Here is a 27,255-nt window from a genome sequence, read left to right on the forward strand (position 1 = left end):
CAGAGGAGAGGAGTTGGGCAATCACAGGATAGAGAGAGTCGACAGTTCCTGCCTTCACTGGTGCTGAACAAGTGCAGTTCCAACAGGAGATGTGTAGGAGATACAAGGATGGGGCAGCCTCCTTATACTCTTCCCTTTCCCTGCGTATGTGTGTGTCTCCAATGTGCAAAAGCAGAAAAAAAGAAACTAAATGGAGTGGAACCCAAGAAAAACCTTCTCAAGCAAAGATTCCATCAAGAACAACAACCACTACTACCTGGGGGGAAAATTACATTTAAATAGATGCAGCCAAAGAACTAAAAAAACCTCAACATACATTTATTAAGTCTCACAACACCCGTATGAAGTATTATTCCCATTACACACATGGGGAAACTAAGACACTAAACTGTTAAGAGCCTGATCCCATGCCCATTGAAATTCATGAGATTCTTTCTATTGATGGCATTGTGTGTTGGCTCAGGTTCCATGCCCTGTGGGGAGTCACTGGTTCATCCAGGAATGAAACCCAGAAATCCTCATTCTCACTACTTTAATCTAACTACTGGAGAACAATTGCATCACTGTAATTGCTGCTCTTAGAACACTAGCTTTATCTCCACCTACCTATTGTGACTTATGTGATTTCAGAATATCAAATGGAAGGATAACAGTGTGAACAATGAAATAAAGTGGGAAGTCATCACGACCAAAAAAAGATTGTTAGAAACCAAATGAGTTTTTAATTAGCGGTAACTATATGTATTAGTAACATCAACAAATTCAAACCACAGCAAAACATTTAATAGACACCTGTGCACACAAAAATCTTAAAATAAAAGGTTACCAGGGTAAGATCTGAGGTGTTCGGCTTTTTTTCCCTTAAATTCCCATATCCTCAGGCACTTCACACATTTTAAATGCATCTGGTAATCACTAATTACAAGCATCCCATTAGAAAAGAATGGCAATTCAGTTTCAGGTGAAACTTGATTCCAGCTTTCCCGAGTTTTACAAATGTCTTTAATTGTAACAAAAACGTGTTGAAATGCTTAAAGTTGTAGTAGTTTGACTTCAACGGGAGCTGTGGGTGCTCAGTATCTCTGAAAATTAGGTTAGGTTTAGGTGCCTGAATTTAGGTTAAGGTGCCTAATTTTAGATATCAAGATTGAAAATTTGGACCCAGATGTAACAAAAACAAAAACCCACGAAATTAAAGAAACTTGGCCTTAGTGGTTCAAGGAAAGAAAATCCAGAGTTCAGATTGCCACTCCAACTCTAATTCATCCTGCTGGACCTAGGTACGGCATGTTGAGCTGAGACTACTGCAATGTTGTGTATTATGGCATGTGTCAAAATATCTAGACATAATGGGCCAAATATAGATGGTACCTGTTAAATTCATTCAACCTCATTACATTTACTTATTGACGTGTAAAGGAGTCAAAGTGGATGTACTCTAGATACTGAGGAACTGGGAAATAAAGTTTGACACCTTTTTATACATGTCTGTTAGCTGTTTCACAGACTCAGTGAGCCAAATTCAGAATGATGTGTCTGAGAGATGTGTTCTACATTACACATTGGTGAGTGCACCAAAGCCACACATGTGGAGGGCATTCTGGAAGGAGGTAAACGTTAAACCAACTTCAACTCTTCGGTATCGGGGGATGTTGTAGAGAGTAGCACTGGCAGCCTTATTTTTCAGATCTTCAGTTTCTGGATACAGCAAGTGAGAAGCTATTTTAAGGCATCATTTCAAGGAAATTGCCACATTGAGTCTCATTCACACAAACAGCCCAACAGAGTGCTAAGTTCGAATCTAAATGATTAAGCCAATTATGACAAATATGTTTATGGTATTTGTGCACGGTACTAATATTTTTCTAGTAATAACTGATTTTTACAGCACAATATCATTTATTTACAGGGCTTTTCATTATTAATTGTGAAAATTAAACTTAAGATACTGGAGAAATCAGCTACTTTAAATAAAAAAAAGTCATGGAGTCTCTGAAGGATATGGGTTTGTAATGTTCAGGTAGAAAACTACTGAGAGTTACAGAAAGTGTCTGGCTATTTCCAGGGCTTTTAAAGACAACAACAGAGTTACAATGATGAATTTGACACATATTTATAAAGTGTAGAGCCAGTTAAAAGAAAAAAATTCCCATAAATTAGCATTTTTCAATTTTTTCCAGAATTTCTCACATACAAAAAAAATCTATTTTTCCAATAAATGACCAAAAATATTTCAGTTTTTGAAAGATGTTTTCAGAAAAAAAAACAGTTTTTCCTTGTTTTAATTATTGAAAAAGCTAGAAAATTGACCAAACATGAGAATTTTTCTCAAAAGATTTCATTTTGGTTAAAGAGGCATTTTTCATTGAAAAGATACTGACAAAATTTGACCATCTCTAATAAATTGTCATTCAGAAAGTTGAATGACACTAGCCAGCCCTGTATTCATCAAGTTAAGAAGCCCAGAAAAGTTCTTATATTGTTAGCAAGTTTCTATATTATGTAAATTAATTCCTATGAAGTTTTCATTTTATTTCCTTCAGACAAAATACTGCTCTGCAACAATCCATTAAAAATGGTATTGTTTAGTGTGCCATAGTGGTAAAATCTAGAAATTGGATTAGGAATGTGCAGTGCAATTTTAGAAGATCAGAAATGTTAGTTCTTCCTTCTTACTCTTTCCGCCACCAAATTTCTATGTATGTGCATCTTTCTAATGCAAATCCTGCATTTGTATGCATTTGCCCCTACTGCATACACATAAAAGTCACAAGAACAGAAACAGGTAATCATACAGAAATGAAAGCCACAGGGCTTTCAGGCTTATGGGAATAGAAGCTCTTTGTCTCTCTCTCTCTGTAGGTAAATGAGATAATTGTGGGGGGAATGAATTTGCATATGCTGCTTTATGGCTTCTCCTGTGGGCAAAAAGGGAAAACGGAGGGTGCTCCCTATCTGCTGACAGATATAACTTGCATACAACTTAGAAGAGTTTCAAAAGGTGCTGAGAGCTATACCATTTGAGGTTTCCCCATATTCCAAACTCATATACTCCTTTAAATGTGCTGTGTAACTATGGATATGTGAAAGAATGTGCGTGTGTGAGAATTCATGGGGGTTATTCAGTGCGGGGAGAGTGGGCCACTCTGATCTAGAATTTAGTAGGCATAAATTGCCTAGTGACTGAGTTGGGATGGGACTGTATTTGTGAATGCAATTAGTGAGGCTTCTCCTGAGATGCCCAGTTTGGAGTGGGTGGGCTCTAACCAACAGGCAACTTATTCTGGTTTCTAAATCAATTTGGCTATGACCCTAGGTTACCAAGACCCCTGCACATGTTTGTAAGGGGAAAAATATTGAGGGGCCACTTCGATTTAAATGGGCTTAGTTTGAGTACAGCTCTTGGTGGGGGCTCAAGGCAAACAAATTTTAACAAGGGACTCTGGATACCACACTGAATCTAGCCTACCAGAAGAGTCTGATCCCCAATAGAAAGGTTACAGAAATATAATGCTTGCAGTAAGTGTCTGTACCAGCAGCGACACAAGGGGTGATACGTCACATTATTAAGACAGGGAGGTTTTTTCTTTTTTAAAGCAGATGTTTCCAGACTAATTTATTAATGCTAGAGTTAACATAAAATGCAGATTTAGACCCTAGATCAACGATACTCCAGCTTTTCCAAACTACATACCATGTGACGATAGAGATTCTCTCATAGGACACATTCTACCCAAACACCCTCAAACCATTTCTTTTCCCAAATGTTTTATTCTGCAGATCACCAGAGGTTTACAGTTTATAGCAGTTTGAGAGCCACTGCCTTAAACTATGTATTCTCATCATTAAACAGGTAGTTGTTATTGTAAAGATCAGGCAACCCACCATTGCAAAAAAAGACAGGAGAAACTGTACTCTTCCTCTCAGTCACCTAGCTGTTTAACTCAGTTACCAAGTTAAGGAAGTTAATATGAAATTACCATCATGTTTCACCAACAAAACTGAGAAAAAGCACGGGGTAATAGAAGGGACATTGTGGCTTTTTTTAGGGAGAAAATATGTGAGTGAGTGAAACTTGAATATAAGGTTACCAAATTATGCAAAATGTATTAACTCAGAAAGAAGCTATTCAGTGTCGCACATTTTTCAGCCTAGACACAGGTGTTAAACAACACAGATTCATATAATGATGAGATAAGAGAGACACATGTCTAAGTAGTACACATATTACAACACAGCCCCAAACTTAATGGAACTCTTGTAGTCACGAATGCCATTGGTAAACAAGCCTGTAGGTCATGGTAAGTGTAAGTGATGTGTGGGTGTTCTGTGGGAGGAGTTGGAGGAGAGGGAGGAAGAGATAGGCTGTTACTGTAAATGTGATCAAAATATAAAAGCAATAGAGTAGAGCGTATTGTGAGAAAAAAGTTCTAAGCTACACATACCGAAACTAATTGATGGGGAAATAAAGCCTTCAAGACTCTTTCCCCGTCATGTTTCAGGGGAAGTCATATTTTAAAGACTAATACTTCAGTGATCTATTTCCATCTAGAAAGTCATTTCCAGGTTTGGCTTTTTCATCATAGTAATATTTCCACAAGTGTTTTACAAGACGAGCCTTGAACTAGCCATTAGTGTCTGTCTGCTTTTATATCAGCCTCTCTTCACTGAAGACTCAGCATAGTCATTTAAATGCAGTAGAAAGATCACACCGAAATGCACACGAACTACCAAATCTTGGGACTCTTCTGGATCTGCTTTTGTTTCTTCCTGATCCAGTGCTCAAAATGCTATATTATGTAGAGTCCTTGATTAACACTTTAAAACTTGAGGTCAAGATTTTCAGAAGTGAATAGTGATTATAGACACCTGAACATTTTGTTACCCAACTTGATACATGTAAAAAGATATTTGATACACTTCCTGTATGGTTTCAGAGTAGCAGCCATGTTAGTCTGTATCCACAAAAAGAAAAGGAGTACTTGTGGCACCTTAGAGACTAACAAATTTATTTGAGCATAAACTTTTGTGAGCTACAGGTGAAGTGAGTTGTAGCTCACAAAAGCTTATGCTCAAATAAATTTGTTAGTCTCTAAGGTGCCACAAGTACTCCTTTTCTTTTTCCTGAATGGTGTTAAGGTACTGGAATAAAATTTAACTGATCTCACTATTAATCTTATATAGAGTATGGTTCTTTATCATTTGTTATGGTAACAGTGCATTGAAAGATGTACAAGAAAAAAAAACAAAATACAAAAATCCCTCCTTGAATATCCTGCAATCACAGAGCACCTGAATCTAAAAGCGAATAGATGAGCTGTTTAGAGAGACACAAATCTTTTCAACAGACCATGCAGAAAAGAAACTCACTTGTTTAGACACCAGACAGAAGGTTAATTAAAGCCCCAATCCTGCAGTCCCCACTATGGAATAGTGTGGAAGGATTATAGCACATAGGATGAGGAGCAGAAGCTGCGGTTTTGTACTATACAAGTCCTTTGATTCTAATCCAGCAAAAGGAAATGCACTAATCCTCTCAACACTCGCACAGATACCCATAGGGCAGTGCTTCTCAAGCTATCTGATGTGGGGGACTGGCATTTTTTTTTCCAATGTGCATGCAGACTGGCAGCCGATGGCTCGCGGACCAGCACCGGTCCGCAGACCACCACTTTGATGTCTCGATTTTATAGGGACAGTCCTCGTATTGGGGCTGTGTCTTGTATAGGCGCCTATTACATCGCACTCCCTGTCCCGATTTTTCACACGATTTCTGGGCATCCTAACCCACTGAAGGCACTGGGGTTTGGATGGACACAAGGAGGCCACTGCATGGTTTTCTTTGCAGGATTGGGGCCTTTAAGCCCAGTAGTAGGTTGTCTGGGAATGTTTAATAATGGAACTTAAAGCTTGCATTTATTCAGCATTTACTCTTAATACTGTTATATACTTTGTCCAGGTAGCATTATCGGTGTAACTATATTTTAAAATCAAAGAATCTCATTAGAAATAGACTATAATAAAGGGGGGGGACCAAACTGGAGTTTTAGGCACATACATAATTAGTTTAAAAATTGAATTAATTTAACTGATTTGTTTTTCATTTGTTTCACATCTGAGCTCTCAAGAGTAGAGGTGGGCGAAATTATTCAGGGAAAACTTCTTTTGGCAGAAAAAATACAGTTTCAGGTTGACTGAAACATTTCATAAGTTTGGGTCAAAATGATTTTTCATTAAAAAAATTAAACTAAAAAACCAAACAAAATGTGTTCAACCCAAATCACATTTATTTTCCACTTCTGCAGTTCTGTGGGGGAAAAAATATAAAAAGTCATTTGAGGTTATCTGAATTTTCTCTCCCACAGCTCCCACACCCCACGAAAAAAAATAAAAAAAAAATCAGTTATTTGCCTGGCTCTCCTGGAGAGCCAAATTTAAACTTACAACAACTATTTCTAGATGTGTGATTACAAACCCTCTTCCTCAGAAATAAACAAGGGGTTACAGTAGAAGTGTCACCAAATGTAGGCTCCAGGCCCACATAGGGATCTGCTCACACAGATCACGGTGCCCGTGCAAAGCTCCATTGAAGTGAGTGGGATTCCATATTTGGATGGAGCTTTGTATGAGTGAATCCTAATGCAGCCTCAGGCCTTTCATTTGTGTGGTTAAAATGTGAGTCCAGTGCAAGAAGTATCAGCCCTATACTTTCGGTTCGACTGAAAAAAAGGTACAAACAAGTATCGCCAAGCTGTCTAACCCACTTACAATGCCCCTCTGACAAGAGCACCCAGCCCTTTCCTTTCACCTTCAAATAAGTACCCCAACTTTTCATCTCTCCATAAAAATACAACAGTCACAGGAAACTTTTTTAAAATTCAGAAGCCAAAATAAAACAGAAGTCATAGATCCCATTAAGTTAGAAACAAATTACAAATATCCTCAAATTTAGATGAGTTCCCCCTTTCTCTGCAAATATTGCATGCATGTCTGCTAATAATCCTTCCCTTAGACCTGAGGAGACTCCCCAAACCAATCATTTTATCAGTCCATTTTATATATTGTAGCAAAATCCTCTCATGTGCTTGATAGTTTTACAAGAGCTCACTTGTTTACTGGAGCATGCTATGTTTTAATTAAGCCAATGCTGATGTGCAGATTTGGGGGCTGAGCCAGCAGCACTTTAGGCCCATGCATTTCATACTGTTTTTTATGAGGCTGGAACAATGTTCGAGCACATAATTTGGTTAACTTGTTTAATAAAGTTCAATAAACCTCTAAAAACATGAATACACACTCTATTTTAGGACTATACAAACTGTTTCTTTTTTGCAACCACAAACATTCCAGTTCTGGTGATGTTGCCTAGAATTCTACTGGACCTTACTCTGAGCGTATTCTGTATTTCCAGTTGGATTAGTACTGTGAGAACAATCTTTCCAACGGCATTGCCAAGATACTTTATATTTAATATTCATTAGCATATAAAAAACCATTAGGGCTATTTTTTTTAGGGTGGGGTGGAGGGAAGAAGGAAGTAACTGTTTAGTGCTTTGTAAACTTCAGGTTATGCAATGAACAACTTGTGCTTTATTATTTATAAAGCACCACAAGGTCAACGGGCAGCATAGCTCTTTACAATGTCAGTAATAAAAGACAGACAGTGGAAAGGGAAAGAGAAGCAATGTAGAAGCAAGGTGGTCAGTCAAGTTTGGTAGATGCCGTTTTAGCACAAGGTGGTTTTACTTTTGCAAATTATAAGGAGAGCTACATTAAAAGAGCCATGATGTGACGGGAGAGAGCAGAAATGGGAAGTGGCTGGTGGAATGCTAGTCAAAAATAGAGCAAGATTTTAGAGGGGACTTGGAACCCATTGACTTCAAGGGGTTTTGGAGCAGACACTTGGGGCATAAGGAGTTTGTTCAGCACATGAGGGGAAAGGAGGTTGTTCCAGGTATAGGGACTGGGAGGGATGCAAGTAAAACAAAAAACAAAACACACACTGGATTTGGGAGAGGAGAAAAAAGGTGGGCATACTTTGCAAAGAGTAATGCACAAAAGAGGGTACAGTCGGAGATAAGGGGTAAGATGTAGACAAGCTCAGCACTGTGCAGAGCCTTAAGGGCAAGGCTGAAGAGCCTGAGTTTGATGAGGAACTCAGTTCTCTTTCACTTGTTTTTAGTGCACTATATTTAACACCTTGATATCCGAGTGTAGGCTGAGGAAGCAATGGCAAGACTGCAGACAGGCGGGGTGGGAGGGGGCAGAGGGCATGGCTGACATGATCATTTGAGATAAGCTTAGCACAGATCCTATTGCATGGCTGCAGGGAGGAGCTCCAATTTTAAATCTCTCTCAACTAGATTGAAAACTGTTACTTTCCATATAAGTATATATAGGAATATAAACAGACACACCGGGATTATATATGATGTTTGACCACTGTTGCTAAAGATTTGAATTCCGCCAGAACCAAGCTGCATACTAATCAGGACCCCAGGGTGCAGCCAGGTCTGGGAATAAGAGAAAGGATGACCTTTGAGGAATGTCTGCCACCCACTGCATCTAGCCTGTTTGCTTGTTAACCCTCACAGGTGTCTTGGTGGCTATTACTTAATTTTAACAATATGGAGCTAGTTGGGTCTGGAGTTCCTACCGTTAACCCTAATGCAAAAAGCATTTTCACCTCACATCAGGAAATACTCGTTCTCAGAGTCAATGGGGGTAATATTACAAATACTGTAGCACTTAAACTGTATTAACTGGGGCAACTTAACAATTTAATCAAATTAGTAGTTATTCAAAAGAAAAACAGTCAGAAAAAGTATTTGGTGGATTATTTCCTTTCCCCCCTACACAGTGTAACTCAACATTACTCACAGCTGGTTGCGTTTATACTACTAACACTGTATGTATCACTGTGAATTAAAGACATTAAGGCTCTGAAATGTTCCCATATTCAGAGGTGAGGTGTACATAACCTGATTGTACATTTCTTACCACCACCAGGCATAACATCTTTAAATAAGATGAATAAAATGAATTCAACATTATCACTGCAGTGAAATAATGAGCCCCAAAGTCCTGGTACATCCTCAAGTGCCATAAACACCAGCAGACAAGGATAAAAAGCCCCACTTGATAGTAATGGTAGACCATAGTTAAACACAAAGACATGGTTTCTGCTGCTGTTAAAGTCAATGAATTTTTACAATTGAATCCAAAGGGGCCAGAAGCATGAGCACCATCCAGCTCATTTACTTCAATAAGAGTTCTACCCTGTTAAGGAGTATATGCTGGGACACAGAATGGATACATTATACAGATTGTGGCATCTTATATTGGTGGATATTGAATAAATGCTTTAGCTGGCAATACACCTAACTATATCTTTTTGCTATGCAGCCCTGTGTGGAGAAAGGTGATCTGCAAATTACTAAGAAACGAAAAAGTTATAAATTTTCTTGAAAGTTTTAAATACAAAGTGAGACTTTTGGGGTGGGGGAGGGGAGGGAAAGGAAACGGGATAAATCTGGCTGATTTCTTTTGGAGGCTAGACATGTATACGATTAAAAATAAAGCACTGATTACTCACCATTCTTTATGCGAGTTGCCTCTGGGTGCTGCTAAGTTAGAATGCTATAGTCTCAAAGGCTCAAGAATACTCTCTGAATCAAATGATAAGTAAGTGGTTTGGAGACACATATATATCTCAACATTGAATCCACCCATGCTCAGGGAAACCCCTTTCTTAAAGTCATTCTCCCACTGAGAACATATTAATCTCTCTCATATAAATACAACCCACGTAAATCTACTTGAAAGCAGTGCTGATGAAAGACCACAGAGGATTCCCTCGTTCTTCAGGGTACCATGGAACAGTGACACAATAATACACCTACTCAGCCGGAGGGAGCTCTGTGGGAAAAGCAACAGCCTACACAGTGGAAAAGTTATATCAGCCCAATAAAGGTATAAACACAAATATTAATCTAGAAGTGGTACGATTTACTGTAAGGACCACATAGGTCATCGAACCATTTCTAAGAATGCACTTTACTTTGGTTTCATCTCATTATTGGTTTCTCTAAAGAGATAGAGCTAGATTCTATCATTCATATGGTCTCTATCAAAAAGGATATACAACACCCACTCGCTGATGAATAAATGGCACTTTAAAGCTGCTGATTTATTCCTTTATTTCTGAGGGGAAGACGGGTGTGAAAAGGCAGCCATTGCACAGGTTCATTACGCTTGACAAGAAGTGATGTGATATTCTTTTCAGTTATAGTAATTCATTTTAGGATATAACTCCCTGAACACAGGCTGGTTAATAAGTCTCTCAGCTGCTGATAAAAGGTAGCACAGTCATGCTGTTAACTAGAGATGGGTTAAGGAGATAGTAACCCCTGAATTAGGCTGAGGTTCAGGGTTAAGCCTGTTTCAGGCACAGGTTTCAGTTTCGATGACACCAAAATCTCACAAACAAGTTTTTACAAATTTAGCTCCAAATGGGATAAATTATCCTGACCTTTGAGGAGATTTTTGCCATCTTTAATGGTGTGATTATTATTGGCCTCAGTGTTCTAATAAGATTTTCACCCTCCTCACTTCCCCCTGCTTCCCCCCCCCCCAAAAAAAACCCCTTACAGCTGCTCAATCCTGTATTTGCAAGTGACCAGAATTGTGTTATTTTATAACTAGAAAGGCCTATATAAACAGACTTAAACATTTCAAAAGTCAGTCATTTCAGGAGTTATTCACTTTAAATAAAAAGGTCAGGTTTTACAATACGGAATGTATTATTTTCCCATATCATTTCTTTGCTATAGTTCCTTGAGGACCTGGTGCTTTAGTCTAAACACTGTGTAAAACATATAATGAAAAAACGGACTGCCTCAAAGGACCTAGTCTAAATGTGTTTCTCCTTCCCTAACTTTAAAATAGGTACAGGGATTGTGTTCAAGCCTTCACAAAAGATGAATTAAAAATAAACTTCATTTTTAAGACAAACGCAAAGCAAGGAAGGCAAATAGTTTGGAAAGTTATGTGCCTGTGAAAACAGTGTGCAAGGATGGAAACTAGTTTGTAAACTTGAGAGTAGCAGTTGCTACCCATACATGCTTCTGAGTTAGACCCCTTATTACTTAATTGAGATGTACAGTGCATGAAATCCTGACCCTAAAATCAATGGGAGTTTGGCCATTGAGTTCAACAAGGCCAGAATGTCATCTCTGTGTCTGAGTGTTTGTGTGAAAGGAGGTCCAGCTAGCAAGTAAAGAAATGGGGATTGCTGACAAATTTTAGTTACTGTTCCTATTAGAACAATGGATTTTTTCCCCATGACTAGAAATGAATCAATATTCCAGTTTCTGCTAGAAAATATTGGCAGAGCACAGCTAAATCACCACCAAAATGTCTGAACTGAACAACCATTTGGAATCTGAACAAATATGCAGAAACCGTTTTTGCAATATACATCTTCTCATAGTCTTTAAGGTCAGAAGGGACCATTGTGATCATCTAGTCTGACCTCCTGCACATTGCAGGCTACAGAACCAACTACTGCCAGCTACCTAATGGTATGTCCACACAGCAATGTAAGTCCAGGGTTAGTAGAACTTGAGTTAGCAGACCCTGGGTTTGTTAACCTAGGACTTGAGTGTCTACACTCATTTGTAAGCTCAGGTTAGGAATTGTTGAAACCTGGTTCCCAACAAAATCTGACTGTCCAGAGGACAAAGGAAGTCATCCCATGGGATTGTGGAATACTTTTGGTGGACTCCCAGAGCATGAATCCAGTGTGGGCTTGAACCCTGAGTCCCAGCTTAACTCAGGATTTGACCTTCACTCCCATGGGGTCCTGGCACCCTAGGTAAGCACAATTTGTGCGTATACAGAAGGGGGGTTAGATTTGTGCCTGAGTTTGAACTCTGGGCTTACCACTGCAGTGTAGACACACCCTAAGGCACTTCACAATGCATGCACAAAGGGTTGCCCTGATGAGCAGATATTCCGTCCACTGAGCATCAGTCATGAACAGCAGTTTCTCCCTAAAATTCCCAATACAGAACATGGGCCTTGTTAAGTCCTATGAAGAGAAAGTGAAAATGTATTCTCCTTCCTTCCGATTAAAATTGAGTTTTAACAGCCATCCTGATTCAAACAATTACTTTATTTCATTGTAAGCTTCTCTAAACATTGGTAATAGGAAAGTAATAACATTTTCATCACAGAAAAGGAGGCAGAGCAAAACATTTTGCAGAGGTAGAGAATAGTAACTCATGAAACTGAAGGAGGAACGCTTCTCCTGACTTAAAGGGGAATAGCTGTGGGGATCCATCAGAATTCACATATGCATCTTGCTATCCTGGGTCTCCCATCCATATAGTTAAAAAAGGAAAACCCCTTTGGCTACACCACTGTAAACTATAATTGGACAATAAAACATTTCATGGTTTTTTGGACATAGCCAAGCCACTTATCTTCAGAAAGCACAGACTGGATGTCTGCCATCCAAATTATTTTATTGCTCACTGAAGAGCTTTTTGTTTGGAGATTTTCCATCAGGGAAAAATAAGGAAACGAGTTAGAGAAAATTTAATACAGCTTGAAGACCACAGCTTAAATACTTGATCCTGAGTGGCTTGCAAATGACTTAATTGCAATTTAAGTGTTAGAGTAGGGAGAAGAGACCACTATGAGGAAAAGAAATTGGGAAGAAAAACAGAACAATTCAGAAACTGTGTTTAAAAACAGATTGGGACCCATGCATTCTGGAAAGGAAGCTGAAGGAGAAGGATTTGCAGCTCAGGAAGTTTCCAGTTTAGCTCTGGAAAAGTTAAAACTTTGATCCTGCACTTTTTGTATCAAAAATTCTTTCTTTGGTAACAAGGACGCCTGTTGCTTCCCATTCTCCAGCATAACTGTTATATACAAGCTGTCGACAGCTGTCCCGTTTTCAGTGGGTTGAGGAGAACTACTCCCACACACTTCCATTTTTGTCATGCTGCAAAGAACTGCTTGCCTCTATCATAGATAGGTTGGCTCTTTTTACAAATTCACATGCCCCAAATCAAGAAGTAATGGTGGGCAACAGCCAGTCCAGCTGCCATGCCTCTGAAACCATGCCCCTCTATAATCCTTGGCATATGCACTTTTAAGAATTACAGGCATATGCAGTATATGGACTTTAATTTGTTGGCATAATTATGTGTTTGGTTTTTAACTTTTATTATTGAATATAAATATTTATAATAGTACTGAAGATTGATGTCTTAGGACCCAATTCTGCAATAGGATCTGAAAGAAGACCCTGGCGCCTACAAGGAGTTCGACAGACATAACTGTGGGTGCAAGAGTCTCTGTTTGTAGACTTTGTTGCAGGACTGAGGCCTCTATTGTATCCATCCACACAAGAGTCACAGCAGAAGCCTCTCTACACTGCCTCTCCAATGTGCCCTAGTCTTGCCCTAGAGAGTGCATCAATCTCCCTGGCCATCCTCTTATTGACCTCAAGTGCTCAAATAGTGCACTGAAGGCACTCAGATACAACACTGATAGATAGAAGTATACAACCCCTATGACAGACTATGTTGAGACAGCAACTGCTCATAAGGGTGTAAATTGTGGTATGGACACAAGCTTACTAGGAATGGGACAAACATATTTCACATAAGTTACCAAACGGATGGTGGCATTTTGGGGTCTTTAAAGAACAGGGGCCAGACAAAAGGGAGTGCAAATAACATCTGCTGTCCTTCCACAGGCAGCTGTACTAGAATGGTGATTCACCCTCAAGGGAGGGAAGGTAGGCGATTCCACTTTTCGACTTCACCCACAGTTCCACCATAAGAGGACAATGTTAAGCCACAGTTTGGGCTCCATAAAGGCCTTTCAAAAGAGGCTGCTATGAGTTGTACTAAAACCAATGCATCTCCCAGCCAATCTTTTTGTGGGCTGCACTGGCTTACTCTGCACCCATACATGAAGGGGAGAGGTTGTTGGTGACTTCCTCTGCAGCCCCCACCCACATCAGAAGTTCTGTTCCTTACTTAAAACTAGCAAGTTAAAGGCTATAACTACTTACTTGAAATGTGGATGAAGGTTCCATTCAGTTCTTATTTTCTCCTCCCAGATCTTCAGACATTTCAGTTTATAACAACTCTTAATATACAAATATGTCATTGTGAAATAATTTAAGATTGCTACACATGTAACAAGCATGACACAAAAGGAAGGGAAAGAAAAATTAAGATACCTTCTAGTCCTCGACCTACAGATCTCACCATTAATTCAATTACTGAAACAGAGACCATGCATTGCAACCTTAACTCTGCCCCACCTAAGGATTCCAGCCTTCAGGCACCCACTTTCCCATACTACATCCTCCAAACTCACCAAACTTGTAAACTAAGAATGAAATCCTAGCCCGATTGGAAATCATTAGGAGTTTTGCCATGGACTTCAACCACGACTAATCATGTTGGGAGGACGTAGTGTAATGAAGTTGGTTCTGCCAAAAGGAAGGTTGAAAAAAAATCTCTGGGCCTTGTCTAGGACACCAAAAAATCAGCAGCTTCAGGAACTTGTTATTTAAAAACTCATGTCAGTCTGTCAAAATTTGTTTTAGAGCTGGCCAGAAAACTTCCAACAAAACAACTACTGATTTGTTGAAATTTAAACAACTTTGTGGAGACTGTTCACTTCTATAAAGTTGCGATGGAACCCAGGGGTCAATCATGGGTGGCAGGTTTGTATAATTTTTGGTCGTGCCCAAGTGGATCTGTCCCATCCATAGAATGGATCAGGGCAGTCGCCCCGGTCCCTGCACTTCAGGGGGACGCGGGGTCCAGGGTGGCCTGGGGAGTTAGCGTGGTGCCTGGCGCCGACAGCAGTGAGCAACCCTGCTCCGCCTCGCCTCTTCCCACCCCGCCCCCACTCCACCTCTTCCCTGAAGCCCCCGCCCCTGAGCAATGCCGGGAGCCAGCGAGGTGGAGTGGAGTGGACTGGGGCCAGGTCACTTGCTGCTGCCAGTGCCAAGCCCCCCACTAACTCCCCAGGCCGCCTTGGACCCCATGACCCCCTGAAGCACAAGGCAGGGGTAGGCACCACCATGTTGTGCGATGAACACTTGATAAAATTACCGGACTTAGTGATGGACGTTGGCAGTGGGTGGGGGGTATTATGTCATTCAATCATTCAACCCATAAAATAGCACACATTTTGCCACACTGAAAAAAAAAACCCAGTAACCTAGCTAATAAGTAAAATAATAATAATAAATTCAACTCATAATTAATGAAAATGTGTGTACTGTATATGAGATGATATGAGAAATGAAAATGAGCTTGCTTTGGGATTTTACAAGGCAATTATCATTTAAACACTTTTGGTACCTTGAGTAATGATAACACTTCTTGCAAATCACATAAATAGGGAACCCATGATCCCTGTCCCTCACTCCATTGCAAAGGCACAGGGGTTATTGTTGGCTGCCCTAGGGCTGCAGAAAACCCTACAGGCAAAACATATGGAAAGAAGAGGATCAATTTATACAGAGGGCTACAGGGGAGTCCCATAGTGCATTAATTAACAATACATCAAAATTAAATATATTACAGAGATAAGAACCTGTAATGACAGACTTTACTTCATGAGAAGCTCCAGAGAAAGAAGACCCCGTGGGTGGAAACACTGATCACTATCGCTATAGGAGGGAACAATAGAATGGAATGCCCAGAAGAATGAATCACTTGAGGACAATTTCCTGAAGGGACCTTTACCCTTGCAGAGCTATTCTAGCTCTGACATTTACATTTCTACACAGGGTGGTTTGGCCCACAGAAATAAAAATCTGCACCTCTTCCATGTGTTTTTGGACCAATGGAAAAAAGCAGGTACAATTCAAGTGACTTTTTAAATTGCCTATGAAACCAAGTTAACAAAATAAATGAACTTATGAACAACCAGAAAATATACTTCTTAAGTGAAAAAACTATAAATGGACTTCTTTGCAAAGAAATTGTAAGTTTTCTTACAAGAAAAGCCACAAACTGCTTGGAAAGGAAGAGTAGACTGAATTACTTGAGAGGGCTGACAGGGGCACAGGGGCCGTTGGCGGTTTCTCGGGAAGAGGCAGAGGGTTGTGTGGGTCTCTGTGGGGTGGGGGGAAGTGATGGATGGAGCCAGCCACAGCCCGGTCTGCTCTGCAGGGGGTATTGCTATACCCCCCTCAGGAAGCCCCCTATGTACTGTATATTTTATGCCAGCCCCAGAGTGCCCATCGCTGCTCCTTTCCCCTCCCCACAGCTCCATCTATCTGTCCCCACAACCCCCCGGCTGTGTCTGTGTGTCTGACAGTGACAGATTCCGGCTGCTCTCTCTGCCTGTGGCTCCCTCCCCCTCCCTGCTGTGCAGGCATGGCCCAGCAGCTCTGGCACCAGCCCCTGCAGCTCCCATTGGCCGGCGTTCCCAGCCAATGGGCTGGGAGCTGGGTCAGTGCTGGTGGGGGTCTCTCTGCAGCACACAGCGACTCCAGGGACTGGGGGAGCTGCTTGTGGGGAGGCGGGGGAGCCACCCTCGAAGTGAGAGCGCCCCACATTGCTGACCCATAGTGCGGGGCCCCCGAAAGCACGGGGCCTGGAGCCCAAACATTGGTGGAGCTGGGCACACCCTCATGAATGTTGATGGAGCATGGGCACCACAGGCTCATAATTCGCCGGCTATGGGGTGGGGATTTCCCTACACACACACACCCCCGGGGGTGTTTACCCCTCCTGAATTTCCCCAACACCCGCCCCGCCCCCAGTTTTGTGAACTAGTTACATGCAGTGTTGCCAATTTAGCGATTGTTTGGAAATTTGAATTGAAATTGAAACATTAATACATACTTTAAAAGCATACAAAGTGTATGATAAAATACATGTATCTGAAAAAGTATAATAGATTTGAAAAGTATGAACAGACTAGCTTCCTTGTACAGCTGTTTATGACAGTGTCAGTGCATTCATTTCAGTGATGTTGGCCAACCTAATAATTTCAAATTATGATTTGTAAGCAAAGTCTAAATTAGCTCTCCCTGACAGCTAGTGATGAGCTGGGGGGAAAGGCTTCAGGACCAGATTGTATTTACATTCACACCTAATCTACCTAGGTATCCAGCAAACAGAGCTGCATTGCCCAAGTGATAGATTTTGGCTAGGGTTGGGTTAAAAATCACTTGAATGCGGGGTGCGGGGAGGAAGGTGTAGTGAAGTGTTGTTATTCTTATTGTATGAGTAAAGGGCAGTAGAACTGTACTTAGCCTGGGCTGATTGAGGGCATCAAGAGAGAGGGTAGGGACAGGTGTTTTGCTTGATGGTCTGCCTGAGTCACAAGTACTATTAGACCTGCCCCTCTCCTCTGTTTAAAGACAGAGCTGATTAGGCTCCATAGTCAGTCTTTGTTTTGTTAAGTGACCACTACAGCTGAAATCACTGAAAATCAGGTCTAAGTGCTTAGACCTGCTGTGGGACAGTGTTTCTGTGGAAGAGATGGCCCAGTCTGCACTAGCAGTGAGGTTCTCCCACTGAGAGCTCAGCTAAAATCACTGAGAGCTGGGTGGAACCTCAAGAGACCAACTTGCAGAGGTCAGAGTGGCAGGTGGCAGCAGAAGGTGACAGCACAGGGCCATCGGCAACAGAGCAATGGAGTGAACAGTGGCACAATGAACAACAGTGGTCAGAGCGAACAGTGAGCAGCTGGAGGAACAAGCAAGGTGTCTTCTTACCCCCCACCTGGGAGATGAACTCATGTGAAAGCACCTCTGAACTCTGAGTCTCCACTGACCAAGGACAACACCAGTGAGTGTTAATGAGGCTGTTACACAACACAGTTCATGTGAACAAACATGGCCGTGGCATCACACTTTCTATTTAAGCAAGAGATAACATTGGCCTCCAGTTTGTAGTGTGTGGTAAGTGCATTGTCACTTGTTTATCCTGAAGCTGAACACTGGTTCTGGACAAGACCAGCAAACACTCACTATCTTTCTGCAAGAAACTCAACTGACTGGCTAGAGGTATGTGGTGCAACAGTGAAAGACTCAACAGTTGAAAAAGTGAAGAACTCTCTCACCACATTAAAAAAATTTGCATACATGGCTGATGAATGCACCAATGCAAATGGTCATCAAGTATTAAGTCATTGTGTACATTATCTTGATGTCAGTGGTAGGCCAGTAGATGCATTTCTAGATGTTCAAGTTATAGAAGACACATTGGCTGCATCTGTGACAACCCACATCTTAGAAGAGTTAAATGCTTGTCAGTGGGACCCCAAACAGATGGTTGCTTGTGCATTTGATGGAGCTGCAAACTTCTCTGGAAAACATGGTGGAGCACAAGCTTTGCTCAGAAAAAAAAAGTGTAACCCTAGTCTCTCCTATACACACTGCAGAGGGCCATCTACTCCAACTAGCACTAGTACGAGCTGCAGACTCTTCAAAAGACATTACAAAAGCTATAAATGTAATGTCTTCATTATATTCTTTTTTCAGCAAAAGTCCAAAAAGACTGAATCATGGAATCATAGAATATCAGGGTTGGAAGGGACCCCAGAAGGTCATCTAGTCCAACCCCCTGCTCAAAGCAGGACCAATTCCCAGTTAAATCATCCCAGCCAGGGCTTTGTCAAGCCTGACCTTAAAAACCTCTAAGGAAGGAGATTCTACCACCTCCCTAGGTAACGCATTCCAGTGTTTCACCACCCTCTTAGTGAAAAAGTTTTTCCTAATATCCAATCTAAACCTCCCCCGCTGCAACTTGAGACCATTACTCCTCGTTCTGTCATCTGCTACCATTGAGAACAGTCTAGAGCCATCCTCTTTGGAACCCCCTTTCAGGTAGTTGAAAGCAGCTATCAAATCCCCCCTCATTCTTCTCTTCTGCAGGCTAAACAATCCCAGCTCCCTCAGCCTCTCCTCATAACTCATGTGTTCCAGTCCCCTAATCATTTTTGTTGCCCTTCGCTGGACTCTCTCCAATTTATCCACATCCTTCTTGAAGTGTGGGGCCCAAAACTGGACACAGTACTCCAGATGAGGCCTCACCAATGTCGAATAGAATGAATATCTGAATATCTGAATATTCTGAATATCTGATAACTGAATATCTTGGAAAATATAGAAGATATACTGGGACTGACGTTCAAATTAGTCCAACCTGGGAAAAGCCTCTGGCTTTCTCATGAGCAATCCTTGGCTATTGTCTTAAAATTACTCCAGCCATTATTACTGACTTTGGAAAGTATCTACCAAGATGGGATGGATCACTTTTGCTACTACATTCAGAGAAGACTATTGCCATTCTCTCTCATAAGTCTACTGTTGAAACCACTTGGGTCATTAAACAGGACAGAATAGAGAATTTGAACACAGAGTGGCATATCATATGATGAATGAATGAAGATTTGACTTCAACTTCTTTTTTATCATCAATAGTGGCTCGACTACATCTTTATGCTATGTTTCCTGGGCTGAAAGAAGTAGGAATTCTTCTCTTGCTACTCCCAGTCACAGCAGCTACAGTTGAACATTCTTTTTCATCATTGAATAGAATTTTGTGTTTTGAAAGAAGTCGCCTTCTGCCTGATCATGTGAATGAACTAATGAGTATATTAGTTGAAGGAATGGAAATACCGGACACAAGAGAAGCCACCAAAGATGAATGCATTGCATTCAAGAAGTTCATTAACAGAGCTTTGCAAAATTATAAGAAGAAACCAAGAAGGATGTAGTTGTAGCATTTCATAGAAGGCTTGAGTAGCCAACTTTAATTTGTGTGATGATTTAAAAAATCTAATAAAATGGTCATGAAACATTTTTCAGTTTTTACTATGGTGCCATACAGCCCACCTTCACCTTCCATCGGCCCTGACTCCTCCCCTGTAAATTTGAACACCCCGCTTAATTTCAGTTCCTGGGGAAAACACTGCATATGGGGTCAATGTGACTCTGCCTGGCTCCTAAGCAGCCTGCCTGCAAGACTCCCTCAGAGTTGGCAACCCCTTGGTTCTCAGGATCTGTGGTTCTGGAACTTCCTGCCAGATGAATTGCCCAGGAGCTAGGACTCCACTCTCTTTCACTGAGAATTTTGAAATTTTCAGTTTTCATTTCAAATCAGAATGAAATCAAATTTTGAAATATCAAAATCCTTCATAAAATGAATTCCCTTTCTCCACACAGCTCTAGAATGTTTCTTTGTGCCCCCAAATATAGAATTACCTCCTGCCAATAAACAAACATACATACATTACACCCAGGATGGAGAAATAAATCAGTCTTGTATCCATGACTACTTTTCTGCACTTCAAATTGCTGACATATTAAAGTGTTATCTAGTGTCTCTGCAGAGCAAGAAACAAGAATGCTAGATTTCCAGCAGGATACAGCATTGCTTCTAGCCTTGGGAAGCCCTGAGTCTGCAACTTTAAAATCTTTAGCAATAAGAAAAGGTATTTTAAGTAATTTTCAGAGATTTTCCTGGCAACACACAAGTCCAGACTCATGAATCCACTTGGGGCCAGAATACATACCAAAATTAGAGTGTATTGACAAAAGGTGAGGAGAAAATGGAAGTAAATTCCAAAAGAAATAATTTGTCTCCCAAATCCAGCTACTCATTGTTTCCTTAGTGTAAACATTCACATTTCACTTTACCTGCTCTTGTGCCTTATGCACTTACTAGTACTATAACATTTCTGTACAAAGAATTCAGGGGACTCCTTACCAAAATAGTCTGTATTAGAAGAAAAGTACTATTTTGTTTGAGAGATCCCTTGCTTTTGAACCTGTTCTATTACAGGCAGATCATTAAAGCAGCCCAAACGATGTCATGCTGAGTGTCCTTACATGGCATATCCTTGTTATAAGTGGTTGAACCAGCTGTTGCTCCGGTCTGCTATTGCTATCACTATCATCCTGTGTATACACATCCAATAATGGAGAAAGGAAATACTGCAGAATTCAGAATGCAGGAGCCTAGGCTCAAAGCAGAAAAGAGGTAGGGTCTGGTGTCTGATGCAGGCGCAGACAGTGGGATGAAGTAGGAAGACAGTACACTGAACAGGATGTAAAGTTAACTGAAGAAGAGGAATGGGAATGGAGAAAGCACTTGGGGAAGGTTGTGTGACTGCTGGTGAAGCAGTTGGCTGGATAGCAACAAGAAAGGAGCCATTTGCGAGCAGAGGAAAGGAAGGAAGGAAACTGAAAAAACAGGCTTCTCCACAAAAGTTCAGATGAGAACTGTAATCTCTAAGACTTTGCCAGATGACTTTGTGGAACCTTTAGAGACTTTCCCTTCTTAGCCACTAATATTACCATAATAAGCAGTGCTTCCACCCTGTTGGTAATACATATGAATCTATTTTTCCTTCTTTCTGAATCAAGGATAATACCAGTTTACAACATTACAGTATATCTGCACAAGATCTGTGTGGTAATGTTAAAAACCACATCATAAGAAAACTCTCAATCATTAGATCTGGCTGTTAAATAATTTAAAAGATGCAGTATTTCCAATATAGCTCCTCCTCTTCACTAGAAAACTGGTCTAAAATTCAAATGTCTATGTACATTTTTTGACAGAACTGCCTTAAAGCTCCTGTTTCCTCTAGAAAGAACTATAAAAGTGAAATAACTCCTGATCTTTGGCTCTTATTTCCACCTCACATGACCCTCATTTAATGGGAATAGCACCCATGTGAACTTTAGATTTTACTAATAAAAAAATCTACAGGGGGCAGTGTTTAAGCACTGGGGAACAATTAGGAAAAATGCATAAATACTTAGAACTGTAAAATAGGCTGTAAAATGATTAATTTTTATGCACATTGTAAGGAAAAACCATTCACTGAGTTTTGGATAGGGGGCTCCCATTTCTTTACTACTGGTTGGAGTACTAAAAAGCATAGCAAAGATTTTTATACTTCCACGACCTTTAAAAACCACAAAAAATATTTTTTAAGTACTGCAAGTTATTTTACACACTAGGAATAAGTCTCTCTCAATTAGGCTCTTAAATGATTACTGTATCTATCCATCCATTTTATTTATAAGGCAGTATTTAACTACACTAGGAAATATAGTAGTCTGGTAATCTTTCCCTTAGAACCCAGAATTCTTCTCAACAGCATCTGGTAACAACCTTCTTAATTTTGTTCAGCATAATTTAATTATTTTGATTTATAGGGCATCTCTCAGGGCTTTGTAAAAATGAAACACACAAAAGTAATAACAGATTGAACCCAAATGAAATGTCCATGTGACTATTCAGACCAAATAAAACCATAAAGACCAATTGTCAGGGGGTTGAGACCCACTCCCACCCAGCTACCTCAGAGGGTATGTCTACACGACAATAAAAAAAAAATCCATAGAACCGAGTCTCAGAGCCCAGGGTCAATTAACTCGGGCCCATGGGACTAAGGCTGTGGGCTAAAAATAGCAGTGTAGACTTAGGCTTAGGCTGGAAACTGGCCCTGAGACCTTCCCACCTTGCAGGGTTTCAGAGTATGTTTACGCTGCAATATAAGCCCAGACTCGGACTCATGCTTGAGCCCAACCCTCCACCCCACTTCTGTTTATACACAAATTTCTCAGACTTCAGCTTGAAGCCTGCAGACGCACTACAGCAGCACAGCTGTACCGATGTAGCACCATTGTGTAGACTTGCCCTGACTTTATTTCCTGCAGCCATTTCCTCCAGCCAGCTGAAGCTCCGCAGGCTTCTGTCCTGCTGCTATCTCTGGGAGCTCCTCCCCACAGGAGCACACCTTCCAGCTTCCTTGATCTGGTGAGATTTCCTGGAAGCTCCTATCCTTAGCAGCTTCCTTTCTTGAGGGCACCAATTCCCCTCAATAATGCAGTAGCTGATAAGCAGCAAGTGCAAGTTACAGAATATCAGGGTCATGAGCAGCCTGGGTGTAGCTTCTCTTAATAAATGATCCACAGCATTTAAAGTTAGCTTGTTACAGGCTCATTCTACATACAGGATGATGCCCTTAGAATTGTTTTTAAAATATTAAGTGGGTTCTTTACAAATAAACAAATGCAGATGCTGTGCCATGTATCTGGATTGTTGTAATACTGCCTGTTGTCTTTACTAGCCTCTCATGTTTACAACCAATATTGATTGCGTTTATCAGCGCAAAGTCTTCAGAAGCAAAACACCCATTGACTTCTATGGTTCATAATAGGCCCCTTAAGAATATATATATCTATATATCTAAGGAAATCCCCTGTGCAGTCACAGATTTTTTTAAAAAATGCTCTTTTAGAAAAAAGGATTAGTCAAAGAGTATGGGAAGTTGTACATCTCTGTGGCTTTTAATGACAACTTCCTTTGCAGCAATACGCTTGTAAAATCAGTAGTGGGATTCTTTTTAAACTCAGGCCCTAACTTTGGGGTGTTCTAAACCCCAGGATCCTACCTAAGTAGACTTGAGTTCCACCATTTCCCACTGCCACAACTCAACAAGTAAAAGAATGCAGATACAACTTGCTTTACTACAGTGTCTTTCACATACATTGCACCCCAATATACCTTACAGAGTAAATGCAAAATAATTTAGTCTGCTGCTGAATTTTCAAATGACTGCTTCTGGTGCAGCTAGTCCTGGAACATACAAGGAGAGAGGCAATTCCTGATTTTGTCTTAAGTGGCTTATAGGATCTGGTCCAAGAGGTGATTATAGCTGAACTGCTTGGTAATGGCAACCATACTGTAATTAAATTTAACATTATTGAGGAAAAAGCCAAAAGAAGCCCACCATAGTCGCATTTAACTTCAAAAAGGGGAACTATACAACAGTGAGGAAGCTAGTTAAATGGAAATGAAAAGGAACAGTCACAGTAGTGCAACACCTGAAAACTGCATGGAAACCTTTTAAAAACACCAGAATAGAAACTCAAATGAAATCTATACCCCAAATAAAAACAAAACAACATCAGTAAGAAGACCAGAAACATGCTACAATGGCTAAACAGTGTAAAAGAGTCAGTTAGAAGCAAAAAACGCATCTTGTAGACATTGGAAATCAAATTCTACTGAGGAAAATAGAAAGGACCAAACTCTGACCAGTCAGGTGTAAAGGTATAATTAGGCTGGCTAAAAAAGAAATTTGAAGAGCAACTAACAAAAGGCCAAAAAAAAAAAAAAAAAGCCGTCAGCTTTGTTAGTACATCAGAAGCAGAAACCCTGCCAAACAATCAGTGAGGAGAATGGGATGGAGATTCCTACACCTGAGCCATTCTTTTACAGTTTACAAATCCGAGGAACTGTCCCAGACTGATGTGTCAGAGGAGGTTTTAAAACAAATTGATAAATTAAAGAGTAATAAAATCACCAAGACAAAGTCACCCAAGAGTTCTGAAAGAACTCAAATATTAAGTTGCACAACTACTAACTGTGGTATGTAACCTATTGCTTAAATCAGCCTCCGTATTAGATGACTGTAATACGGATTTAAAAAAAAAAAAAAAGATGCTCCGGAGGCAATCCTGGCAATTACAGGGCAGTTTGCCTAATTTCAGTACTAGGAATATTGGTTGAAACTATAGTAAAGAACAGATTGACCAGACACAGATGAACATGATTTGCTGGGGAAGAGCCAACACAACTTTTGTAGAAGGAAATAATGCATCACTAATCTATTAGAATTCCTTGAGAGGGTCTAAAACAGGTGGATAAGGGTGACCCACTGTATATACTGTATTTTGTACTTGCCGAAAGCTTTTGACAAGATCTCTCACCAAAGGCTCTTAAGCAAAGTAAGCAGTCGTGGGATAAGAGGGTACATTCTCTCATGAATCAGTAACTGGTTAAAAGATAGGAAACAAAGGACTGTAATAAACTTTCAGTTTTCACAATAGAGAGAAGTAACAGTAGCATAGGCGCCAACTCCGTGGGTTCTCTGGGGCTGGCTCACCCACGGGGAAAAATTAGCGGGTGCTCCACACCCATTGGCAGCGAAGCTCTCCCCCTCCCCAAGTGTGCCGCATCTCCGCTCCTCTCCCACCCTCCCAGCGCTTCCTGTTCCTCTGCTGCCCAACAGCTGTTTGGTGGCACTTAGGACTTTCCAGGAGGGAGGGGGAGCAGTGGGGACATGGCGCGCTCAGGGGAGGAGGTGAAGAAGAGGCAGGGCAGGGGCAAGGACTTGAGGAAAGAGGACGGAAAGGGGGTGGGGTGAGGATGGGGCAGGGGCATGGATCGAGCACCCACCGAACAGAGGGGAAGTCAGCACCTATGAGTAGCGGGATCCCCCACAGATCTATATTGGAACCAGCGCTGTTCAACATATTCCTAAATGATCTAGAAAAAGGTGTAAACAGTGAGGTGGCAAAGTCTGCCGATGATACAAAATGAAGCGGGTGGTAGATGAATGGAGGAAATGAGGATGAGAGTCACAAGCAGGTCCATGGAGAATTTTGCAAATGAGAAGGGAAAAATCTTGAAATCAATGAGCATGTGAAGCTGTTTAATGATCGCGGTGAAGTGTCTATACTTCTCCATGTGTGAGAGAAGGCTTGAACTAGAGCCTGTCAAAAATGGATTTTCCATTTAGTGAAAAACTTGCATTGGAACCAGATGTTGAAAACATACAGCCAGAGAGTTCCTTGTCCCAGAATAGCCAGTAGCCCAGTGGTCAACACACTGACCTGTAGTGGGGGTCTCTCACTCTTGCCTTTATTCCAATTTATATACTATTTAAATGTTAATTTGGCCAAAGAGAGAGAGACTAGGACTGACTCTGCAGCCTGCTGGTTTAGGACACATTGGGCCAGAGAAACCCCAGAATAGCCAGTAGCCTGGTGGTTAAGACACTGGCTTCAGATGTAGGAGACAGATTTAAACCCTGCTCCAAATCAGGCATGGCAGGGCTGTGAACTTAGATATCCCACATCCCTTATGAGTGTCCTAACCACTACAATATTGATTATTCTAGGGTGGGAGTTTCTTTCTTTTCCCCCATCCTGCTACTGAGATTCCCAACAAAAGTTTAATCGAAACAGATACAGTTCTGCAAAAAGTTTTGGCTTTGATGAATTGGTATATAGTCAAAAAACATTCAATCAAAAAATTCCTGACCAGCTCTAGCAAGCACTGATTTTCTGCACATGCTGGAGAGGGTGAATTTGGGAGTTTGTCGGGAAGGGAGTTAGCAATCAAGATGGAGGAAAAATGATGCAGGAAGCTCTGAGAAGAGGTGGTGGCTTGTAGGAGCAGTTCTGCAGAGGTGATGATAGGCATATTTATGGACAAGAGAAATGTGGGGAGAGACTAAAAATATGCAAGTTGCTCCATGCCAATATTAGATATTTTAAAAATTTTTGGCTTTTAAATGTGCCTTTTGTTGGCTTATAATGATGACCATTACTAGGAATATATTAACAATTCATGTTTATACAGAAATTTATATTCAAGTGCTACATACATTCAGAGTAATATTTTAATCCCAATTGTTATTTGAACCCTTATAAAGCTGTTAACTCCTTGAGGCAATAATCAATATCCCAGACTTAATATACAAATCTAGTGAGAACACCAATTACTTACCCGACAAATGCTAAAGTCTCTTTCCAGTTGCGGAATACACCCAAAGCAAAGAAACAGGATTATATTTAGCAATTATTGCAATTTATGAGATAGTTCAAACTTTAGTTCAAACTGAGCAGCAGCACTGACTCATCACAAGTGGGTTAGAGAAGGGGATTTCCTATTTAAGTACAACACAGATGAACAATAAAAGTAAAGCATTTACAGCTAATAAAAAAAGGCTAGAGAAGATCCTTAATATTCTTTGTGGAGGCAAAAAATCTTTACAGAACATAGGTGGCAACTTCTATTTCAAACAGATACGAGCTCTGCTATTCTAAAACCAAAAGCATCCCCATAAAGCTGGCCATCATTCTAATGCCTAACTTAAATGAGCTGTGGCAGCCTTTGCCAGGGGAGAGCTAGGGCAGGGATTCTCCACAGTCTTTGGAGCTCCCTAGGTTCTGGCATAGAAGAAATCCTAGATTAACCAGACAGGTATTTCACATAAGATGTTCTGACATGAAAATGGCTTTCATTGCAGCAGTTGCATAAGGTGGTAGAGAAGGCCATACTAAAGAACCTTGCCATTACCCAATATTTGGGCTCAAATCCATGAGTCAGTGACACCATCCATAAATTTCAGTAAGTATGAAGGTCATTTTTGTAATTACTGTTTCTA

The 27,255-nt window shown here is 40.7% G+C and overlaps 1 protein-coding gene across 1 annotated transcript in view; it reads right to left on the reverse strand.

Annotated features, from left to right (window-relative positions):
• The window catches only part of TNIP3 (TNFAIP3 interacting protein 3), a gene marked incomplete at its 5' end in the record, with an annotated part of 97,768 nt that extends 71,102 nt beyond the window's left edge, over positions 1-26,666 (reverse strand). Inside the window, one exon of the mRNA XM_075127374.1 lies at positions 26,595-26,666. Within this exon, the coding sequence (XP_074983475.1) occupies positions 26,595-26,666 (72 nt within the window). The remainder of the gene's footprint in view (positions 1-26,594) is intronic.
• Between the last annotated feature and the right edge of the window lie 589 nt (positions 26,667-27,255).

Source organism: Caretta caretta, chromosome 4 (genome assembly GCF_965140235.1).
Source record: "Caretta caretta isolate rCarCar2 chromosome 4, rCarCar1.hap1, whole genome shotgun sequence".
NCBI lineage: Eukaryota > Metazoa > Chordata > Testudines > Cheloniidae > Caretta > Caretta caretta.